Here is a 22,870-nt window from a genome sequence, read left to right on the forward strand (position 1 = left end):
GGTTTTTAAGTTGAGTCAAGTGCTTCAGACCGAAGTTGTTTTCTAGGTCAGATTGTTCTCACGTCTTCTTCTCAAACACTTCTCCAAGATGATTCAAATGCAGGTGGTGGTTCATGGATAAACATCACATTAAGTCTGATGGGATTGGGATGTTATACCCGTCCAAAAGGGTTGAACATCAAATACTTCCAAATCCGATCAGTATTAAAATTAATCCATTAAAGCTAACAGTCAGTATCATGGTACCACTTAGGCAGGGATAATGATATTATTGTAAATCCAATGAAAACTGCTGTATTATGTATACAAAGTGCATTTAGTGCAGAACAAATTCAATTTTAACCACTTTTCTTAAAATGCAACAAGCTATGGCAGTTTTTCTATTTTGGCAGCTTATATTTGCATTCACATAAATGTGCCATAAGAAAACTGAGTTAATGGGCAGGACACTTTATTCTGGACACTAACCGATTATTATGGGCTGTGAGATATGGGGAATAGCAGAATCTACCGTGCATAAAAAAGAAAAGACGTTGTTTTAAAATATTAATTTAAACTAGCTAACTGAACAAATAGGAATAATGTGAAATAGGTGACATGTATGACACAAAAATGACTTTTTAGACCTAAATCAGTGGATTAGTTATTCTATAATGTTGTATATGGTGTTTCTGGTTGATTGACATTGTCTTAGTAGTAATAGTAATCTTTTCCCGATTGTTATTGCAGCACTCTGGCTCAGAGATCAAATGGGTAGATGGAGGAAAACCTGTGTTCAAAGTCTCAACTCATCTTGTTTCTACAGTTTACACTCAGGTACATTCACATGTCTCCTGGGCTCAGTTCCATAAACATGCTAATAAGAATGAAATATGAATTAAAAATAACATGTTTCCCTCAGGACCAGCACTTACACAACTTCTTCCATCACCGTCAAAGCATGGAGATGTCAGAACAAGCATCGGAGGGGGAGCTGGTTAAATACCTGAAGGTTTGCAGAGCTCCTTTTATTTCCAATGCCCCGGGGAAATGGAACGCGCCCTTTTTTATTCATGCCCCGTCAGATGCAATTCTTTCATTTCATGCCACAGTCTACTTTTCCCTCAACACTTCATCCACTTCCCCTCTAGAGTCTCCACGCAATGGAGGGTCACGTGATGGTCAACTTTCTGCCCACCACCCTCAACCAGCTGTTCTGTGTCCTAACCAGAGCCACAGTTGAGGACGTGGCTGTCAACGTTACCAGGCAAGACACACACACACATGAGAAGCCTGGTTTCCAGAAGCAGAAAACTATATGATACAGCACTTAAATAAATCGCTTTTATCTCGCTCTCATTCCAAAGCAGCACGTTCCCCCAGTTTCTCTTTCATATCCTGAATCCTTTTCCTCATTAGACAGTCACCTATGGCTCACACAGTCCATGTATGTGTTCTATATCTCAGTGTGTGTGTGAAGCTCTGTGTTTAATGAGGTGTCAGAGCCTTAAAGTTAATGAAGCGTCTGCCTATATTCAGCTCATTCCCTCCAGGAAGCCTCACTGCCTCCTTGTCTTTCTCTGTGTCTGCAGGGTGATGGTGCATGTTGTAGCACAGTGCCACGAAGAGGGACTTGAACATCACCTGCGATCTTATGTCAAGGTGCACTTCTTTTTTGAATCATTGTCATGTCACATAAAGCTGGAAAGTGAGATCGGATGTTCCTGTAGAAATTAAGAAGTAATAATATGTTTTTCCTTCCTCCCTCTCTCCTCTCAGTTTGTGTTCAAGCCAGAGCCTTACTCCTCCACCAATGTGAAAACAGTTCACGAGGAGCTGGCTAAAGCCATGACAGCCATACTGAAGCCATCTACTGACTTCCTCACTAGCAACAAGCTGCTGAAGGTAACCTGCAGTCATAGCTTGTGTTTGTTTTAAATGTTTAAACTCTTACACATTTAGTGTGTGAGTTTTCATTGCACCGACTTTGTGTTTGTGTTGCAGCACTCGTGGTATTTCTTTGAAGCTCTGGTGAAGTCAATGGCTCAGTATCTCATGGAGAGTGGAAAGGTCAAGGTACTTCTCCTCTTCATCCCCTCCTCCTCTTCTTCTCTTCAACCCCCTCTCCTACAAGACTAACTCATCTCCTCCTTTTCTTTTCTTGTTCCCTTTGTCCAGCTCTCGAGGATTCAGCGCTTTTCTGCTTCGTTCTACCACGCGGTGGAGACTCTGGTCAATATGCTGATGCCCCACATCACCCAGAAATATAAAGACAACCTGGACGCGGCTCATAATGCCAACCACAGCCTGGCAGTTTTCATCAAGGTTGGCACTTCTGTTTAAAAAACTGGTTTAGACTGCACTACATTGTCAAGTTACTTATAATAATCTTTGCTTATTGATTATCAGGATTCAAAAATCTGTATTTTTCTCCCTCAGCGCTGCTTCACCTTCCTGGACCGAGGCTTCGTATTCAAGCAGATCAACAACTACATGAACTGCTTTGTGCCTGGGGACCCCAAGGTTGAAAAGCTCTGCTGCTGCCTGTTCTTTAATGGTTTTATCCCAGTTATTAACCATGAAGTTGAAGCAAACTTCAAGCCACATAAGGTCTCCTCTCTTGTTCTCCTCTCAGACCTTGTACGAGTTCAAGTTTGAGTTCCTGCGGGTCGTCTGCAGCCATGAACATTATGTTCCTCTAAATCTTCCCATGCCATTTGGAAAGGGGAGAATACAGAGATTCCAAGGTAAAAACGAAAAGATGCAGTTGATATTATGCTTGTTTTCTACATCCTCTTCTCTTCATATCTTTAATTCTGCGTTGAATTCTCGCTGCAGATCTCCAGCTCGACTATTCTCTGACTGATGACTTCTGTCGAAACCACTTCCTGGTGGGCCTGCTGCTCAGGGAGGTGGGCGGGGCTCTTCAGGAGTTCCGAGAGGTCCGTCAGATCGCCATCCAGGTGCTGAAGGGCCTGATGATCAAACACACGTTCGACGACCGCTACGCTGCGAAAGTGAGTTTCTACAGCTCTGCACCACCAAAAGGAAAATCAGTTTGGTACAGCATCGGCTCTAATTGGCTTCTTTTTGTCTTTATAGAGCCAACAGGCCCGACTCGCCACCCTTTACCTCCCTCTGTTCGGCCTCCTCCAGGAGAACGTCCACAGACTCGACATCAAGGAGTCAGCACCTCTCAGCACCCACAGTGTAAGCCTGGCATCTAGTGGTGGGACTCTGAATAGGAGTTTCTAAAACATGAATTACTGGGTTAATGACAGCTCAGCATGGCAAGTGTGATTTAATTATTCTTTTATAATAAAAGTTTTCTTATACCTCTTCTTCTATACCCAGAATGTGAGGGAGGACTCTCTGGTGCCGAACTCTGCGGCGCCGCCTCAGAAACCCGGGGGTTGCATAGAAAACGCCCTCCACAAAGACGTGTTCGGGGTCATCTCTGGAACAGGTGACTTTGTTTGGTCACACATTGATCACACGTGGTTATTTTTCTTTTTTACATTTGAACGTGTGCACTGTAGGTTCACTCCCTCTTCTGACATGCAACAAACTAGTGTTTTTATTTGTGTTGCATCCCTGCAGCGTCCCCTCACAGCTCCACTCCCAATGTCAGCTCAGTTCACCACGCAGACTCCAGAGGCTCCCTGGTCTCCACGGACTCTGGAAACAGCCTTCTGGACAAGAGCAGTGACAAGACCAACTCCCTGGAGAAGGTACACAGATGCATGATACGACAGTTTTCTGGTGTTAGTTATAAGAATCTAGAGATTAGAGACAGCAAGAAGGGACGTATCAATATTTGCATGTGTGGACTGATGACTGATGTTGTCAGTGTGTGAAAGTGGATCAAATTAATTCTTCAGGACTCTTTACTTTTATCTTAACTGTATCATCTGCACCATTGGACCTCTACGCTCTCCTCCCGCTCCCCCCTTCCCTCAGAGCTCCTACACCCCCTCTCCTCGCTCTGTAACCTCCAAACTCCACCAAAAAGAGAGATTTACTCGGAGGCACTCGGTCAACGTGCCCCCTCTCCCCCTGGACCCCGAGCACCGAGCCCCACCGCTGAGCTCTGCAACCAAGCGCGTCACCATGGACTTCTCCCTCCTCACGGTCCCCCGGCCTGACCTGCTGCAGGACAGTGATAATGTCAAGCAGCCGGCTGATGGAAATCATGAGGAAAACATACCTATCCAAGTATTCAGTTTGACCTTCCTCACCTCTCCAGAGGGAACTTTTGGCTAGAATTGTACAGAGTTCAGCAAACTGTGCTTTTGGCACTTTCCTCTTCAGAGACTAAAACATGCTCTGCAGTTTGCACACATCTGTACAATATGTCCAAAATCCTCCCAGCCTTTCCTCCCAACATTCTTCTCCTCTGAGTGTCCCACATGAGGGAGTGTGCGTGCTCTTACCAGCGCAGAGGTTGAACTGACCTCGTGACCTTTTTCACTTGAGTGTTTCTTCAAACCTGCAGCTGATGTTGTTCTGTCCGAGCACAGAACTGTTTCAGCAAGTGTGACCTTTTTCTGCTCTTGTGTTGATTTCCCTTCCAAAAAATCTTGAATGTTCTGTATATCTTTGAAGTCTGATATCTTTTCTTTCCCTTTCATTTCTTCCTGTGCATCAGAACCAGTGTGCGTCGGCTCTGGGCAGCACCATGCTGCGCTGCGACAAACTGGACCGGGACGAGATCAAAAACCTGCTCATGTGCTTTCTGCATATTCTCAAGAGCATGTCCGAGGGTAAGAGAGTCTATCACAAGTATATTATATGATAAGTATATATATGTTTTTAACTACAGGCCTAGAGTGAATCTTTTTATAACATTTTGTCTCTCAGAGGCTCTTTTTGCTTACTGGAACAAAGCAGCCTCCTCAGAGCTGATGGACTTCTTCACATTAATAGAGTAAGTACAGAGATTGAGAGGCTTTGTGCAAACATCAGTAAATAAAGCAGGAGAATCTGACTAGCATGCAAGGTGTGATTCTCTGGTTGTGTTTGTCCTGCAGAGTCTGCCTCCATCAGTTCAGATACATGGGGAAGAGATTCATCGCCAGGTACTGAATTTATGAATTAATTCTTCAACACAAAGTAACAAAGTTTTATCAATAATACTGTTATGAGACTCACAACTGAGCACAGACTTATAAACACAAGGTCTTTTAACCGCTTGCTCTTGGTTTGTTCTCTCATTTGTTAACACTGCTGGCAAGTTGTTTTGTGGTTAATGTCCCGGCCCCTGGCCCCTCTTGCATGGGTAAGAAACCCCTGTCTTTTTTATTTCTCACTTTGCTTAATTCAACGCATGATGCTGCCATTTGTCTTTATTAACAAAGTTCAAACATTCTAGCAAATCAAGAATCTGCTGTATTTTTTTATTAAATTTCTTTATCTCATCCTTTTGTGGACCTTTATCTACTATATGCATCAGCATTGCTGTCACATGACTGTAGTTTAACCACCGTCCAATCTCCTCAACAGGAGCCAGGAGGGGGCAGGGCCTGTGGCTCCAGACAGGAAGTCTCTGACTCTACCTGTGTCTCGTAACAGGGCGGGGATCCTGCACGCCCGCCTGCAGCAGCTGGGAAATCTGGAGACCGCACATACCTTTAACAACAGTGAGCCCCACCCGCCTTAACTTTACAGATAAGACATAAATACAAAAACAGATAATGACACGTCGTCCATCTTTATACACAATCTATGTTTCCGACCAACGCAGAGGCAAAGTGGTTTTAATAGGAAATATGCTTGAGGAGTGGTCAGGTGCATTGTTGGCCTGAGGCTGTGTATTTCACTGTTATTTTAAGGTCAAACTCAGATTACAGAAGTGCAAAGTGTTTCCTCTGCAGAGAAGCTTCCTCTCTTACTGCTCTTACAAAAGCAACCAACCCCTATGCAAGTGCTCCTGGCTTTTAAAGGGAATGGGAGATGGCATCGTGTCATGCTGGAAACAAATAGGATTGGATTTGGACCTTAATGCACTTAAGACCAAAGGCTTATATTGTTAAATTAAAGTCAATTGTGTCGAGCTGGTATAATTTAGGCATTTTTGTGCCTCTGCAGCCCCTGGGAATCAATGAATCTGTGTTTTTCTATTGACAGCTAATGATTGTTGCAATATAAATCATGCAAGCACGTGCCTAGCAAATAATCCTGTAATCATTTATACTTAATAATATAATAATAAAAGCAATGCAACACCGGTAGACCATGTTCTGTGCCATATTTATTGCTCCAATTGTGATATCTGTGAGCGTGACCTTGTGCGTTCTGTGCAGTGTACAGTCATACAGAAGCAGATGTGAGCAGCCAGTGTCTGCTGGAGGCCAATGTGTCGACGGAGGTGTGTCTGACTGTGCTGGACACACTCAGCATCTTCATCATGGGATTCAAGGTATTAGCTGAGACATAAAAACGGCTCTAAAGCACAGTTTGTGACATGCATTGTGTCTGCATCACATGTTGCCTCACATCCACAGACTCAGCTGAACTCCGACCTGGGTCACAACCCCCTGATGAAGAAAGTGTTCCAGGTGCATTTGTGCTTCCTGCAGATCCCTCAGTCAGAGGCTGCCCTCAAACAGGTCTTCACCTCACTCAGGACCTTCATCTACAAGGTGAAATATTCTTCCTTTAACGTGCCACCTTGTTAATTCAGTTTTATCATTGTTTCTATTTAAATGACAAATCTTTCTTTTCTTTTTGCCTTTGCATTACGTCCGGTCTCTCTTCTTCAACCCTCCAGTTCCCCTGCACCTTCTTTGACGGCCGGGCCGACATGTGTGCCTTTCTGTGCTACGAGATCCTCAAGTGCTGTAACTCCAAGCTGAGCTCCATCCGCAGCGACGCCGCCCACCTCCTCTACTTCCTCATGAAAAGTAACTTTGACTACACGGGCCGCAGGTCTTTTGTGCGAACACACCTGCAGGTACATGTTCCTGGTTGTGTCTCTGCAAACTCAAAGCTATGAATATGGTTTTATTTTTCTTCTGTAAGCAAATGCAGTGTCCTCTCCTGTGCAGGTGGTTATTGCTGTCAGTCAGCTGATTGCAGATGTCATCGGCATCGGGGGCACCCGCTTCCAGCAGTCTCTCTCCATCATCAACAACTGTGCCAACAGTGACAAGAGCATCAAGGTGGGTGGGGAGGGGGGGTGACCTCCTCTCTTTTGACTTTCTTTTATTGCTCAAATCAACACGCGAACAGAGCTACTGGCCAGAAATACATTTATTTTTTGCCTTAAGCACAACAGCCTGATTTGTTGCTGTTGTATTTTGCAGCACACAGCGTTTCCCTCTGACGTGAAGGACCTCACCAAGCGCATCAGGACAGTGCTGATGGCCACTGAGCAGATGAAGGAGCACGAGAACGACCCGGAGATGCTGGTGGACCTCCAGTACAGCTTGGCCAAGTCCTACACCAGCACGCCCGAGCTCCGCAAGACCTGGCTGGACAGCATGGCACGCATCCACAACAAGAACGGAGATCTGTCAGAGGTATTTTCCTCACTTCAGTTCCTGTAGGACACAAATTCAATCTAAAACATGATGCTATTCAACAAATTTCCCATTTTTGCAAGTTTTTTGTGTGATAACCTGTGATTTGTGTGCTTCACCTGCAGGCAGCCATGTGTTACGTGCACGTTGCAGCTCTGGTGGCTGAGTACCTGTGGAGAAAAGGTGAGTCAGGGATATGTGTGTTTATGTAACAGGACGCTTCCTTTTACTGAGCATTTGAACACAACACTTTTATGATCCTATTTTACACAGGTCAAGAGTCACTGGTAAAAGATGGGCACTTGTAAAATACTAATAATTCGATAAACATATGAGATGATTTACATGTTCAGGTGAGGGATGTTCTAAAAATGTTTCTTCTTCTAAAACTTCTTAATTCTTTGACTGGTAAAAATAAACACATTTTTAAACACACCTACACATGCACACAGTGGGACGTGACCTATCATCTTGCACCTGAGCACCTGTCCAAGGGTCACCTGCTCATTCACGACTTCAAAACACTCCAACGGTGCATTTTCTAGATAAGATCCCAGCTCTTGTTGTTTCTTCACGTATGAAACAGCTCAGCGTGTTCAGATCTGTTACACAATGTGGTAGGTTAGTGTGTGTCAGGTGGGTATTTAAGAGCGGACTGAACTCCCCTCAGATGTTCCCTTTAGAACACAGCATTGTGGCATCTCGTCTTCTCTAACTGTGGATTTTTAGGCAAGAACACAAAGTCAACATTACACATCATTTTTTAATATAAGTGGGTTCGTAAATATAGTTGGAGTCTAACACTTTGTTTGTCTGTGCCTTTCTGTTAGGAATGTTCAGACAGGGATGCTCTTCTTTCCGAGTCATCACCCCCAACATCGACGAGGAGGCGGCCATGATGGAGGATGTGGGGATGCAGGATGTTCACTTCAACGAGGTGAGACCTTCTGTCCTAATCTTCTTCGATGTGCGCTGACTCTGCCAGTCCCTCGGTGTTTAGGAGTTTCCTCTGTAGCATCACGTGTCACCAAACGCCTGCAGCAGCTCTTATCTCTGTGAAGTATCAATTGCTCTTAGCATTGAAATGAAAATACAGCAGACTTTGACCCGGGCTTGGTACATGTGTTTTTCTGGATTAATCCACTGAGCTCTGGGAATCTGACAAAAGCTCAGGGTCAGCACTCTTAGAGGTGTTCAATGTCTTGCTCATGGACACTCCAGCCGGGGCAGAGGCTTGCTTAACAGTAAAATAGAAAGTGATGTGTGGGGAATGTGAGATTTTATGAGTTGGTCAACAGATCTGTAGGCAATGAAAAGTGTTTTTATCCACTCTGAGAAGCTTTTCTCTTTATGAGATGGACCCAGTGTCATCCGCCAATAAAAATAAAGGCGATGATGCATCCATTTCCTCCCACGTCTGCTGTCTCTGCAGTGACGCTTTAACCTTCAAGACAAATAAGAACGAGCAGAAAGGTCCCTCTTTGCATCAGTTAAATGTTCTGAGCTGGAGCTGCAGCTGGAGGGGAACTTTATTGCCGTTTACATCAGTGTGTGTGTGTGTCTGTTTGTTCAGGAGGTGCTGATGGAGCTGCTGGAGGAGTGTGCTGATGGCCTCTGGAAGGCGGAGCGTTACGAGCTCATCGCTGATGTCTACAGGCTCATCATTCCCATCTATGAACAGCGCAGAGACTTTGAGGTTACTTACATAAATCTGCCAGGTCACAAATTTAGATTTAAACTGTCTGGGAAAGGCTCATATTTTTATCGCCCTCCCATTAAATATGTCAGGCTCTATGTTTAAAATGTTTTTAAAGTGACTCTGGACCCCGAAGAAGAAATAACACACCATCCACAACTTTGAAGTTCTGCCAAATCGTTAATTCAAAGGTATTAAAGTTAATATCAATCGATCTCTCTTTTTTGTGTGGGACAGAAACTGACCCATCTGTACGACACCCTCCACCGTGCCTACACCAAGGTGATGGAGGTGATGCATTCTGGCAAGAGACTGCTGGGCACATACTTCAGAGTGGCCTTCTTTGGACAGGTAAAGGGCCAAGTTACTCCGAGTGAAGCTTATTCATTAAAACTCTTAATTAAAGGACGATCTTATCTTTTGCATGTATGAATCTACTAATAACAGAGATTTCTCTTTTCTCCTGCTCCCCTTCCAAGGCTGCGGTAAGTGTGTAGAGACTAAACTGTGTGTTGGCCTGGTGTGTTAGTGGTGAATAGAAGTAGTTTTACATTCGTAGTGAAACAAAAGCTGGTTTAGCTGCATTTCCCCTTTATTTATTAAAGTCTGTGTGAGTCCAGCTGTGAACAGATGAGATTTGCATGTCTCCTCCATCTTTGTTGTTCTGTGGGGTCTTTTCTCAAATAATCGCAGACTATGCATCTTCAAGTTCTTCTGTTTTCTTCTTTCTTTGATTAGTTGCCATTATCAAATGCAATGAACCACAGTTTGAAAACACCTTCAGTTGTTTTTTTTCCCCTGTGTATAATAATTTTTCAATTATTGGGCAGAATTGAAGGCTGTTTTTCAAAGTTTGACTCTGGGAACTTGCAAAAAGATCCAGGTGATGAATAACAATGACGGAGTTAAAGTCGTAAACCTTTGTTTCTGCCCTGATTCTCTCCTGCAGGGTTTCTTTGAGGACGAGGATGGAAAGGAATACATCTACAAGGAGCCGAAGTTCACTCCGCTGTCTGAGATCTCCCAGAGGCTCCTGAAGCTCTACTCTGACAAGTTTGGACAGGAGAACGTCAAGATCATTCAGGACTCCGGCAAGGTGGGATCACGTTTGTGTGTGTTTATGTAGCTGGAATGATAAATGTCTGTAACTGGCAGTTATGCAATGGAGAACGTGTTTAGGTAGAGGTTTTATTGTGCAGAAAAGAAAGGGCCCGACCAACTAAAACACTTGTAATATACTGTCTTGCATGCATTGTGTTACATCTTTCATTTACTCTATTAAATCTATCAAATCTGCAAGATGGCAGCGTTTGTTTGGATGGAGGGAGGATATGGAGACTCATCCTCCATCTTTATATTCAGTCTACGGTTTTTCCACCCACAGGTGAACCCAAAGGACCTGGACTCCAAGTACGCCTACATCCAGGTGACCCACGTCATACCCCACCTGGACGACAAGGAGCTCGAGGACAGAAAGACGGACTTCGAGAAGAGCCACAACATCCGGCGCTTCGTGTTCGAGACGCCGTTCACCGTGTCGGGCAAGAAGCAGGGCGGAGTGGAGGAGCAGTGTAAACGGCGGACGGTTCTCACCAGTAGGTCACGCATCAGTGGAGAACTTCCGATTTCTCATTAATGTGGAGGAAGGAACCAAAACAAGCTTTTCCAATCAGCCTCATCACTGCAGCAGTGACAGGAAGCACAGAACAACTTCCTCGTTTCCACTTGTTATTGTTGATTACAACATGGTCTCAGGTGCCTCGGCTTAGTGTGAACAACCCTCAGCGTTAATCACAAAAGGCCACGGGAGGTTTATTGCTTTACTGTCTGCTTTGCTCCAAAGTTCAGGGCCTTATCTTGCCTTGTTAATAATCACTCTGACTGATAAGGTCTTGGCTGTATCCAGGCCCACTCACTCAGGGACTGTTTACATGCACAGTGGAACATAGCTAATATTCTGGTAATGGATAATTAAGACAAAACTAAACACGCATTAGCTGCATGTAAGAGATGTTTATATGTCTCAGGATCCAAGCTGGAACCTGCATGTTGACATCTGATATCATGATCTTTCTCCCCAGCCACCCACTGTTTCCCTTATGTGAAGAAGCGCATAGCCGTCATGTACCAGCACCAGACCGACCTGAGCCCCATCGAGGTGGCCATCGACGAGATGAGCGCCAAGGTGGCCGAGCTGCGCCTGCTGTGCTCAGCCTCGGAGGTGGACATGATCCGGCTGCAGCTCAAACTGCAGGGCAGCATCAGCGTTCAGGTACAAATACCAAGGCCACTGCATCACTACTGAGGGGACATCGTTGTATTTGTTATGTGATTCATAAACACTGTCTTCCAGGTAAACGCTGGTCCTCTTGCCTACGCCAGAGCCTTCCTGGACGACAGCAGTGCCAAGAAATATCCCGACAACAAGGTCAAACAGCTCAAAGAGGTTTTCAGGTACTGGTTTGTCAGAATCCTCTGAATATATAAAACTACTTCTCTTCCCTCTCGAGAGTATTTAACAGCGCCACTGAAATCCTTGTGGATCCGTCCTCAGGCAGTTTGTGGACGCCTGCGGTCAGGCGCTGGGGGTGAACGAGCGGCTGATCAAGGAGGACCAGCAGGAGTATCAGGACGAGATGAAGGCCAACTACAGGGACCTGGCCAGGGAGCTGTCCAACATCATGCACGAGCAGGTAGATGTGTGCACGTCATCCAGATCCTGTGTCATAAATACTCCTACAGTGTTTTCTGATCTCTTTGTATTTCATTTGTATTTTATTTGCACATTTTCATGTTCACTTTTATGTGCTCATCTCTAATCTGTTCTGCAATAACCAACTGTTATGTGTTGTCTGCACATTCCTCATTGTTTCAAGTTGTGTAACTTCAGTACCTTTTTCGACTAACCGTTAAAAGCTACCTCTACGTCTCCTGCCCGTTCACTAACCACGTCTCTTATCTCCTGCTCTCTTTGTGCCGGCCCGAGCAGATCGGATGGTAACGCTTTATTTTCTCATTTGAACTTATTGTTGTACTTTCTACCTACTCTGGTTTCCAAAAATTTGAAATACGCCATCTTTGTGACTTTTTAATGGTTTAATTTTCGTTTAAGTAATTTCAAAAGGAAGGGGGAGGTCCAACAGTCTTTTTAAAATTTATCCAAATCCATGAAATATTCTCTGGGAAATCAGGATTTCATGGAAATTTGTTCAGTGGTTCTTGTGTAATTCTCCTGAGAATCCAACCAACCAACAAACAAGCAAAAAAGAGGCAAACACTTCGCCTCCTTGGCAGAACAGCCCTCCTTCTAATAAAATCCTCCGGTCTCTGCATGCATGTGTGCATCTGTCAGGATAAAGTCAGCATCTTTGCGAATCGTCCTTTCTGACCGTTTCTTCTAGATCAACCCAGTGGAGGACGGTACAAGGAGCGCTCTGTCTGACTCTATGGGCATCTTCAACGCCATCAGTGGCACGCCAACAGGCGCCAACCCTCACGGCTCCACCACCGTGCTCTGATTGGCGCGCGTCTCCCTCCGGTCTTGTGCCGCCTTCACTCCTCATGACGTGCAAGTCGAGAGGAAAAAACCACCATGATCCTGTGGTGTTGATATCAGTGGGCCCGTTCTTCTTGTTTCCTATGGAGACTACGGAGCCACATTTAAGCCTGTTTGTTGAATCCTGTGTAAGATGGTGGTAAAACACACGTGGCGACTCGGCAAACATGCATCCAGCACCGTGACTGATGGCGTTATGTCGTCATTAGTGTTTCAACCGCACCCGCGGGACGTTCCAACAACACGAGGAGCCTTATCTGTTTTAATAGCAGGGCTCCCGTTTTATCTGCAGTGTTTTTCCAAAGGAGTGTTTTTATTAGGAATAAATGCCGCTGCTGTAACAACACATACATTCTGCAAGTCATTGACAGAATTTTGACATTTCCTGTTCCTCTCCATCGTGGCGCCGTTACAGCAGATGCATTTCTCTCTCTTCTCACACCAACAACAATTGAAAGAATTATTTGCTCTATTTTAGGCCAATGGACGCGTATAAGAACCGTCTGAAGCCAAGTGAACCACAATGTTTTAACCTATTTTCTGTAAAGAAAGAAAAAGCGTGTGCAATATTTTCTATTGTTACTGAGGCAACCTACTGCACAGAAAACCACTCTTGCCAAAGACATTATGAAAAACGACAATGCAAGATAAAGGATGGCACTTTGTGATCTGCCCCTTTGTTTCTTTGTCTGTCATGTAGATGCCTTTTATTATCTGTGAGATGAAATTAAAAAACATTTTTACTTAATGACTGCTCATGTAAATACCTTTAAGACTTATGAATAAATCAAATCTGTAATAATACCTTTGTCCTTGCCTTGATTTTATATGTTCACTGTAGAATATTCCACTGTGATTTTTCCAGATATTTTCCTGCTGTTTCCTGGGCTCACTCAGGAGCTGGCAGGAAAATATGAATTGAATTTAATCAGTATAGTTGCATGTTCTTCTCTGAACTCTGTATAATGAGTGAAAATGTTGCAGCTCTGTGTTGCAGTGAGTGATGCCAGTGAACCTGCAGAGCTTCACCGAAGAGAAACACGAGTGAAATCAGGATGCTGCTGACTCCTGTGAAATCGCCACTGTCATGTAAAAGACCAGCTAATCCCACCCCACACACACACACACACACACACACACACACACACACACACACACACCTTGTTGTGTCCCGTTGGCTCACCGGACAAACACTGTCACTGTTTTTCAGAGGTTCGAGCTGCTACACATCATGTGTCCGGCGTGAGTCCTGCAAGTTTTTCATTGTGTGTGTTTTTATTTGGCGAAATACACAATAATTTAGGGAAGATTTATACAAGCTTGATCTGTTTACATGTTATTTATCTGAAGGTTCTTACTGTCTTACTGACATATAGATAAAAAGCCAGTTTGGGGCACATGGAGATAACATAACACATTTTAAAAAATATGTAATTTCTAGTTGTGATTAAGAAAACCTGTAGCTTCTGGAACAGTTTAAATATCTTGTTAATTGTGCAAAATACTGAATATTCATTGAGAGTTTGACATAAAAGATCTGGAAATGTAAGCTTCACTTCTGGATAGTGGGAGGGACTGGGGACACGTCTTCCATCTTTATATACAGTATAACCAGAGAAACTAGTCCGAGAACTTAAACAAATATAATCAATTTAACCTCATACATATGTTTAAGTGCACAGGAAAAGGGTTCAACTGCACGATCATACAAGGTATGTGAACTTGAAATGTTTTTAAAATACTGGAATTAATTTACATTGCAATGTATTAATTTGTAGAACTGTTTTAAATGTGATCTGATTAGTTGGTTGAAACGACAGGCCAGTGTTTATTGATTTATTATGACCGATCACATGCTCTATGACTATGACAGTGCAATGATAGTAAGATTAGATAATCCTTTATTACTTACACTTCAAGGAAATCTACAGCTGCGGAGGTAAATATGCACATCAATAAAAGTTAGAAATGAGTAAGAATGTAATCTAAACACAAGGGAATATAAAAATAAAAATCAGTTAATTGTATCTACATAAGATACAATTACCTTGTAAGTGCTTATTATCTGATAGTATGTCAGTGTAGGTGTAAAATGAAAACATCTGCATAGCATGTACATGATAACTATTTATATAGCACCTTCAAAAACTGCGGTTAATGACAAAGCAGATACAGAATCATTCGCAAAAATGCATTTGCACTGTTAAGACAAAAGTGTGAAGGAGACAGCGTCACATAGAAGCAGTTAATAAATAAAAAGCTCAGGAACAATAAAAAGAAGAGTTGCACAAAAGCTAATAAAAATAAAAGCAGTAAAAGATTTTAAAAAGTTTCGATGCAGGCAATAATTTAAGACTATTCAAATACAATTATATATTTATTACCAGTTTACCTGACGAATCCAGGTCTTGTGAGGCAAGACCCTTTCACTGAGGTCCCACTGCCATAAAGTCATTTCACACACACACACACATGCATGTTGGGAGGTGCCGGCGACTTTACTGCGTGGAGTCCAGCATCAGTGGGCATTGCAGGAGTTTGATGGGAGGTCATATAAGAAGCCGCTCAGGCCTCCGCTACGTCTTAGTGTCGCTGGTCTGGACTGAGATCGCTGGTCTCACTGCCTCTCTTTGTTGAAGGATACTGTTGGAGAAGGAACCAGTAGGGACACAGTGCAGCCATGGCAGGTGAGTCTGGAGAGGGACCTTGGGACTGGGACACTTTTCACACTGGAACTTCTTGAGGAATATTCTTCATTCATATCCCACATTATATTTCTTTCTTCCTTTTTCACAGTGTCCATGAGCTTATATTTCAGCAAAACATGGAAAACGTATATACCTAACCAGTGTATTTGGCAATTATAGTTATAATAACATTTCAAACATCTTATTTCTGCAGAAAGTGGTGAGAAGAAGAAGACCAGGCCCAAAACTGTAAGTCCAACCTTTACTATACTGTTTGTAATATGTATTCTTTACTGTTTGATATCAAACAAGACTGAAAGGATGGAAGTTCCACCTTCAAGTGGTTGGTTAAAGTATAAAAAGCTTCTCATTGATAATGGCTTGTACATAACGTATGTTTCCTGTCCTTACAGGCCACCGTCTGTGGCTACCCAATAAGCATCTTCTTCATCGTTGTCAATGAGTTTTGCGAACGCTTCTCCTACTATGGCATGCGAGGTGAGTCGGCTGTTCTGGATCGTTTCCTTTTGACTTTATTCATGTTTCTAGAGTGAGTTTTATTTTCCTTTGCCTCACCTGCACCTATTGGTGGAAAGTAGATTTAATCAAGTATTGTAATTACGTCTAATCCTACAGGTATTGTTACTTTGCTAAACTCAAAAGATGTGCTATAACTTTTACTTTGAGTCTATTAACTACTTTATATTATATCATATTTTCATTCATGCACTGTACAGATGTTTGAGGCATCTGGCACACCGAGGAAGGTGTGCCAGATGGCAGTAATATTACAACAAATCTAACTGCTAACTTTTCTCCATCCCTCCTCCTCCTCCCTCGCTGTCGTGCAGCCGTGCTCGTGTTGTACTTCAAGTACTTCCTGCGGTGGGACGATGACTTCGCCACCACCATCTACCACACCTTTGTGGCCCTGTGCTACCTGACGCCCATCCTGGGGGCCATCGTGGCCGACTCGTGGCTCGGCAAGTTCAAGTGAGTTCCAAAGGCTGCAGGCAGGATTGCATTGGGCTTATTAAACGGTGCAGAACACATGGTGTCGTGCTGCACATGTTAAATACATTAAAACCTGTGGCTCAGCTGTTAAGTTTGATCCTTGGATTTTTGACCCTTGTGTATCTTATCTTTCTGAATCTGATGTTTAACTCGCTCCTTCCTCCTCCCTCCTCCTCCCTCCTCCTCTTCCTCCCTGTGCACAGGACGATCATCTACCTGTCCATTGTTTACACCGTGGGACAAATCGTCATGGCTGTAAGTGCCATCCACGACATCACAGATACCAACAGGGATGGCGTGCCCGACAACATGCCCCTCCACGTGTGAGTTGAGCCCGCTCAGAACAGCAGTACGGTGGATGAACACTCACAAACAGGTACTGACACTGTGTCTGTGCTGTTGTCCCCTCAGAGCTCTGTCCATGGTGGGTTTGATCCTCATCGCCCTGGGAACAGGAGGAATCAAACCCTGCGTTGCTGCGTTTGGTGGAGACCAGTTTGGAGACCATCAGGTACACAGAGAGGAAAGGGAACAAATCACAGGAACACCATGTATCTCCATAAATACATAAATATAATATTAATGACGAGATGTAAATATGAAATCCAGAACCTTTTCTATAAAATCTTTCCTGTAAAATCACATTTTACACTCATACACATAGACACCACCCTGTCCCTCATGTACATGCATGCGTGCACACACCACAGGCTGCACACAAGCATTATCTCTCTCTTTCTGAGTGTGCAATTAAACAGACACGTCACTCAGCTATCTCTCGTCCTCTCGTCAGCACTTCTTGTATCTGTTTTGTTCCAGCTGGTTGTTTATTAACTGAAGTGCAGGTACATGTCCCATCAGACTTTATTACACTGTTCAAGGCCGGGGACAGAGATTATCTCTTAATATTAAAGATACTGCTGAAATGTTGCCTAAAGGTTTTATCAGGTAAGAAAAAAGTGCATCCAAGAATCTTTTGACTTCCTGTGTCCAACAGGAGAAGCAGAGAGGCACCTTCTTCTCCATCTTCTACCTGTCCATCAACGCTGGCAGTCTGCTGTCCACCATTATCACCCCCATCCTCAGAGGTGAGCGTGGCGGCGGAGCATGAAACATGGGATTGACACAAATGTGGAATTTGAAGCAAACGTGTGTTAATGTCTTTGTGTGGTTTCCAGCTCAGGAATGTGGCATTCACTCTCAGCAAAAGTGTTACCCGCTGGCCTTCGGTGTCCCCGCCGCTCTCATGGTCGTCGCTCTGAGTAAGAACTTTCCATTTCTTTTTGAGCTGTTGGTTGTTACCTGCAGATCAGTGCTGTTTGTAATGAGGAAGGATTCACTAAACATACCCTGCAGACATAGAAGACAAATGAAAACAACACTAATAGTTTATCATCACAATGAATGGTCTCATGTTGTTTTCCCACTAAAAAGTAATAGACTTTATTCACCATTCTTCAAATGAAAGCTTCTCCTTCACCTTCATTAACCAATCCTGGATTTTAAACAGCAATCAATTGACAATCAATTAACAATTAATATTTTCCTTTGACAAAGACCTTAATGTTCACATATGTGTAATATGTGCGTGTGTCTGCAGTTGTGTTCATTGTTGGAAGTGGCATGTACAATAAGACGGCCCCTCAAGGCAACATCATGGTGAAAGTCTGCAAATGCATCGGGGTAAGTGATGTATTCAAAGCATGAGAATAGATTTTACATGGTTTCAAATCAAACCTTTGGAATTCACATCTGTTCACAGTCTCAGTTGCAGTGTACATTTCAGTCAGAGGCTTAAAATGTCCTTTCTGCTTCCTGTAGTTTGCCATCAAGAACCGCTTCAGGCATCGCTCCACTCAGTACCCGAAGAGGGAACACTGGATGGACTGGGCAGACGAGAAATACGCGGTAAGTGCAGCATACACACACACACACACACACACACACACACACACACACACACACACACACACACACACACACACACACACAAACACAAACAGATATTTTCTCTATTTCTGTCCAGAAACTCCTGATCGCTCAGGTGAAGATGGTGCTGAAGGTGCTGTTCCTCTACATCCCACTGCCCATGTTCTGGGCTCTCTTTGACCAGCAGGTATCTACTTGTTTGCTCCCTCACACACTATAGTATGTGATTGTGTGTGCGATTCCCATCTTGTGGCATACACAGAAACACCTCTTGCATGCTCTGGAGTTCATGTCTGAAAACGGTTAAGATAAGAGCTGTGTCTCCTCCTCAGGGCTCGAGATGGACCCTCCAGGCGACCACCATGGACGGGGACTTTGTAGGTTTCCAGCATTTTTTTACAAAATCCCACTTTATTTGCTCAAACCACAATAAAGCCTCATTTAAAGTTCTTCTTCTCCTCTTCAACAGGGAGTCCTCATCATCCAGCCCGATCAGATGCAGGTAAGACAAAGCGTTTGTCACATTTTACTTGTCCTGGTGTCTACACGCTGACAGCGTGAGCTTTAAAGGAGCAACTCACTTTCTTCTCACCAGACTGTCAACCCCATCTTGATCCTGATTCTGGTGCCAATCGTGGACAGTGTGCTCTACCCACTGATTGCCAAGTGCAATGTAAACTTCACGTGAGTTCGATTTTAACAGTTGACGATGAAATCTTATATTTATCGCACACCAGATTAGAACCAGAGGATTTGATAGTTGAGAAAAACAATATAAAGTGTTATAAATCATTGAGATACTAGTATACAGGTTTGTTGTGGTGTAATGTTTTTTTGTGTCCTGATGTGTTTGAATATGTGGACATGAAATCAAATGTGTGTGTGTGTGCAGTCCGTTACGGAGGATGACTGTCGGGATGGTCTTCGCCGCTCTGGCGTTCGTGGCCGCTGCTCTGGTCCAGATACAGATCGACGTGAGCACAACACACACATGAGAAACATCTTTTAACAACCTGCACCTCGTGAAACACAACTCACACAAACAACACTCCTGCTCCTCTCCTACAGCAAACCCTGCCCAAGTTCCCATCAGACTCTGTGAGCCAAGCCAAGTTCATCAACATGGTGAACACGTCGCTGCCCATCAAAGCAGGAACCAACAACTTTACCCTGGAGGCGTACACGGTACACCAACAATTCAGACTTATTAAGACTTAGTGGCTGTGCTCTGAGACGTATGGACGTTGAATAATGTTTTTCTTCCCACAGGCGAGTGAGGATTTCCTGACCTTCGATGACTCGTTCAATCTGATCCTGCCCAACGCCACCTACCCGAACAGTTTGAAGAATGGCTCTCGATATACTATCGTCATCTTCCAGGATGGGGTTATACCGAGTACTGAAACTGTGAGTATACCTGGCCAATGTACAGGGTTGAAACTTGATCAGCATACTTGACTAAATGTGATTTCAGTTGGACTTTAATTAAGTTTGATTCCTTTCTCCACTGATTATATGAAAAGATGTGGACAATATCTAAAGTATCTTTTTGTATTTGCAGTTCAACGACACCACACAAAAGCCGGAACAAGGAGCTAACACCATCAGGCAAGTTTCACATTGTTACGAAGCTTGTAAGCGTTTGTGTAGAAGGCCTGAGAGGACACAAGTACTTTTTTGTTCTATTACATTTTGATTTGTTATATTGTTTCTAAAGTGTTGTTTTCTCACCTGTTGTGCACTGACTTCTCCTTCCCTCAGATTCCTGAACGGCTTTAGCTCCGTTCTGAATGCCACAATGGGTAGCCTGGACTTCAAGGCCATCACCAGCAACAGCATGTCAATATACGTCGACGTGCCACAGGGGAAGTAAGACTGATGTTTCATTATATACATATACGTCACATGCAGTTGTACTTTAGAGGATGTTTGCCCTGAATGCTGTTTTTCTTCCCGTGTCAGTGCTGAGTTCCGGATCAAGAATGAGGCTGAAGAGGAGTGCATCTACAGTCAAGAACTGGGCTTCGGCAGCTCGTACACTCTGATGATCCTGCCCACGTTCACATTTGGGCCAAATGTAGGTGGTGAAAACACCTTGAGTCACAGTATATGTCACTTTTTCACTGAGGGGGCTCATCTGGATTTCTGTCTTTGTCCCGAAGTGCGCAGATAGCATCCGATCAGTGATGGACATCAGGCCCAACACCATCCACATGGCCTGGCAGATTCCTCAGTATTTCCTCATCACTGTGGGAGAGGTGGTTTTCTCTGTCACCGGCTTGGAGTTCTCCTACTCACAGGTAGAGGCTGCTTTCATCATGTATCTGACACGGACCAGGCAGCTCCGCTCTTCTCTTTCTATGACTCTAACACTCCGTCGTACGTCGGATATTAAAGTTTATCCTGAGATGCGTGTCTTTTGTTTTCTGTAACATTCAGTCCTAATGTCGTTTTGCTCTGCAGGCCCCGAGCAACATGAAGGCCGTGCTGCAGGCTGGATGGCTGTTGACTGTGGCTGTCGGGAACATCATTGTGCTTGTTATCGCAGAGGCTGCAAAACTCCCAGATCAGGTGGGCGGATTTTATTTCTAACAGTAGACGTGTATTCTCCTCACTGACCCTGGGCAAGTAAATGCATATAATTTGTGCATGAAACTGGATGTAAATGCATTTGATTGAATAAGAAGATAAAGTTTCTGTGTCTTTTGCAAATTCAAGGACTCAAGTATTTCTCCTAAAAGTTGCAATGGAATGACATCATGTCCTTAAGGTTCATTGTAAACCTGCTGTGACACAATCCAAAAACATTCATCTCAAGGTTTTCCTTTATATAATTAATGTAATTAACACTATTGTCCAAACTCTCTGCTGCCCTCATGTGTCCAAAAAGCAGTTCTGACCCCAATCTCCCGACCATATAACTTGAGTCTGATAAATAACTCATATTATATTAATGCAACAACAATAAAAAAAGTGCTAATTTCACTTCGTTTTAGGGCTTTAATGCTTAACTCCATTAATAATGTAGCTTTCCATTCAAATTTTCATGTGTAAATTAACTTAATCCCTTAATGTAACATTTTGCAACCTATTTTTTAAATATTTTCCAGATTTGTGTAGTGGAGCTATGACCCAAACCTCTAATCCCAACTCTAACTCTAATATGCTGAGGTCCCTAAAGTGTAGCTCTGTAGAAATCATGCACCAGTGCTGGGGAACAGAAAACACAAGTTCCCATTCATATTAAACAGATGCATCTCTCTCAGGTTCTCATTATGTGCTGTGTAGCGCTCGGGAACATAGGAATTACATTTTTATGTCTTTAAATTAATCCTCTCCTGGCTCCAGCTCCATATTTGATGGACACATATTAGAATCTTCTCTAATATCTCTCATCAAGTGCAGTTCCCCAAAAATGTCCTGGGCTGAGATCAACTTTAACGCTGTGTGTGTGTTTGTGGTCACTAGTGGGCTGAGTACATCCTCTTCGCCTCTCTGCTGATGGTCGTGTGCGTTATCTTCGCCATCATGGCCCACTACTACACCTACATCGACCCGACCAAGATAGAGGCCCAGTTTGCCGAGATCAGTCCCGATGAGAAGAAGCGGAAGAACTCGATGGAGATGGCCAGTAAGGACAAGGTCAAGCCCCGCGACGAGGGCAGTTCCTCTGACTCCAGCTCGGACGAGGAGGAAATCCCACAGTCCAAGATGTAAAGCCACCTCCCTTTCGTGCCCGAGAGTGCCTGCGCCTCTTTGACCATTTTGGCAATGCACTGTTGTACATGCAGTTAGAATGAATGGATGACCTGAGGGAAATGGTGCAGAAAACGTGAAGAACACACAAACAGGGCTTCGATGGGGAAGCTCTTGCTGGACGCTATTAGTGAAGGATCACGGCAAACACTATTATCTCCCAATCGTTTAAAGACGTTACTCAAACAATTAAAATCCCTGGATCTCTGCTGGTTATTAATTTTCCATCTTGCTGTTGTAAATTACTTTTTATGATTATTTCTTTTTGTTTAGCATCTTAATGTGAAACCATTCCAACATTTGTATTTATTTCCAAGCACAGTGTGTTGTATGTATTGTAATATACTGTCACTATTTTGTATGCATGACCTTATCACAAGCTTCAGGTTAAAATCTAAGTCTGAAATGTCTATTGTCCCCCTAAGGAAAAAAACACCCGTACTCGTGTTGTTGGTAAATATTTATATCAGCAGTAGTTTTGTAAAAACTATGTAATGGCTTAATTTCAAATAAATTTCCTTTTCCTTGTACAAACCCTTTTGTAATTATGTGAACAATATCACACACACATTGTTTGTGTTTTAACGTCGATATTTGATGACTGGCAGTAAAAGTGCAGCCGCGGCTCATGGGAATGTGTCACGCTCACAGGGGCGGCGTAATAATCCGTAATAATCCGCCATAACAATAATGAATGTCGCTGCCAATCCATCAAGTACATGAAACCTCTAAA

General features: G+C 43.6%; 2 protein-coding genes across 12 annotated transcripts in view; both read left to right on the top strand.

Annotated features, from left to right (window-relative positions):
- Positions 1-13,555, top strand: part of dock9b (dedicator of cytokinesis 9b) — a 39,811-nt gene extending 26,256 nt beyond the window's left edge. For 4 of the 11 annotated variants that reach the window (XM_034605567.1, XM_034605570.1, XM_034605564.1 and 1 more), the window contains exons 21-53: positions 730-816; positions 902-991; positions 1,131-1,246; positions 1,572-1,641; positions 1,759-1,884; positions 1,984-2,055; positions 2,158-2,304; positions 2,419-2,502; positions 2,615-2,726; positions 2,818-2,996; positions 3,082-3,189; positions 3,334-3,445; positions 3,580-3,710; positions 4,628-4,742; positions 4,840-4,906; positions 5,010-5,057; positions 5,482-5,618; positions 6,282-6,397; positions 6,483-6,620; positions 6,749-6,931; positions 7,026-7,139; positions 7,284-7,499; positions 7,625-7,682; positions 8,330-8,436; positions 9,073-9,195; positions 9,433-9,546; positions 9,675-9,680; positions 10,145-10,291; positions 10,580-10,790; positions 11,277-11,467; positions 11,549-11,649; positions 11,750-11,888; positions 12,597-13,555. In XM_034605567.1, the coding sequence (XP_034461458.1) occupies positions 730-816; positions 902-991; positions 1,131-1,246; positions 1,572-1,641; positions 1,759-1,884; positions 1,984-2,055; positions 2,158-2,304; positions 2,419-2,502; positions 2,615-2,726; positions 2,818-2,996; positions 3,082-3,189; positions 3,334-3,445; positions 3,580-3,710; positions 4,628-4,742; positions 4,840-4,906; positions 5,010-5,057; positions 5,482-5,618; positions 6,282-6,397; positions 6,483-6,620; positions 6,749-6,931; positions 7,026-7,139; positions 7,284-7,499; positions 7,625-7,682; positions 8,330-8,436; positions 9,073-9,195; positions 9,433-9,546; positions 9,675-9,680; positions 10,145-10,291; positions 10,580-10,790; positions 11,277-11,467; positions 11,549-11,649; positions 11,750-11,888; positions 12,597-12,713 (3,882 nt within the window). In that variant the 3' untranslated portion in view covers positions 12,714-13,555. Of the gene's footprint in view, positions 1-729; positions 817-901; positions 992-1,130; positions 1,247-1,571; positions 1,642-1,758; positions 1,885-1,983; positions 2,056-2,157; positions 2,305-2,418; positions 2,503-2,614; positions 2,727-2,817; positions 2,997-3,081; positions 3,190-3,333; positions 3,446-3,579; positions 3,711-4,627; positions 4,743-4,839; positions 4,907-5,009; positions 5,058-5,481; positions 5,619-6,281; positions 6,398-6,482; positions 6,621-6,748; positions 6,932-7,025; positions 7,140-7,283; positions 7,500-7,624; positions 7,683-8,329; positions 8,437-9,072; positions 9,196-9,432; positions 9,547-9,674; positions 9,681-10,144; positions 10,292-10,579; positions 10,791-11,276; positions 11,468-11,548; positions 11,650-11,749; positions 11,889-12,184; positions 12,193-12,596 lie in introns of all 11 variants that reach the window. The other 7 variants (XM_034605573.1, XM_034605568.1, XM_034605574.1 and 4 more) reach the window with 3 other exon arrangements.
- A 1,665-nt stretch (positions 13,556-15,220) lies between these two features.
- slc15a1b (solute carrier family 15 member 1b) lies at positions 15,221-22,672 on the top strand. The gene is made up of 23 exons (XM_034606833.1): positions 15,221-15,438; positions 15,653-15,687; positions 15,852-15,936; positions 16,290-16,431; positions 16,656-16,775; positions 16,864-16,963; positions 17,450-17,540; positions 17,631-17,714; positions 18,053-18,135; positions 18,274-18,360; positions 18,479-18,568; positions 18,714-18,758; positions 18,851-18,883; positions 18,977-19,065; positions 19,274-19,355; positions 19,450-19,566; positions 19,651-19,788; positions 19,943-19,989; positions 20,143-20,250; positions 20,344-20,458; positions 20,544-20,681; positions 20,845-20,952; positions 21,850-22,672. Exons 1-23 carry the CDS (start codon positions 15,432-15,434, stop codon positions 22,096-22,098), a joined length of 2,193 nt encoding a protein of 730 aa, XP_034462724.1. The 5' UTR covers positions 15,221-15,431; the 3' UTR covers positions 22,099-22,672.
- Positions 22,673-22,870: the final 198 nt, after the last annotated feature.

This window comes from Hippoglossus hippoglossus, chromosome 2 (assembly GCF_009819705.1).
Source record: "Hippoglossus hippoglossus isolate fHipHip1 chromosome 2, fHipHip1.pri, whole genome shotgun sequence".
NCBI lineage: Eukaryota > Metazoa > Chordata > Actinopteri > Pleuronectiformes > Pleuronectidae > Hippoglossus > Hippoglossus hippoglossus.

What these genes read in the sequence shown, in the direction of transcription:
- slc15a1b (XM_034606833.1), top strand. An exon ending in ACCAGTTTGGAGACCATCAG is followed by an intron (nt 16,964 to 17,449) that starts GTACACAGAGAG and finishes TGTGTCCAACAG; the next exon opens with GAGAAGCAGAGAGGCACCTT. An exon ending in TATCACCCCCATCCTCAGAG is followed by an intron (nt 17,541 to 17,630) that starts GTGAGCGTGGCG and finishes TGTGGTTTCCAG; the next exon opens with CTCAGGAATGTGGCATTCAC.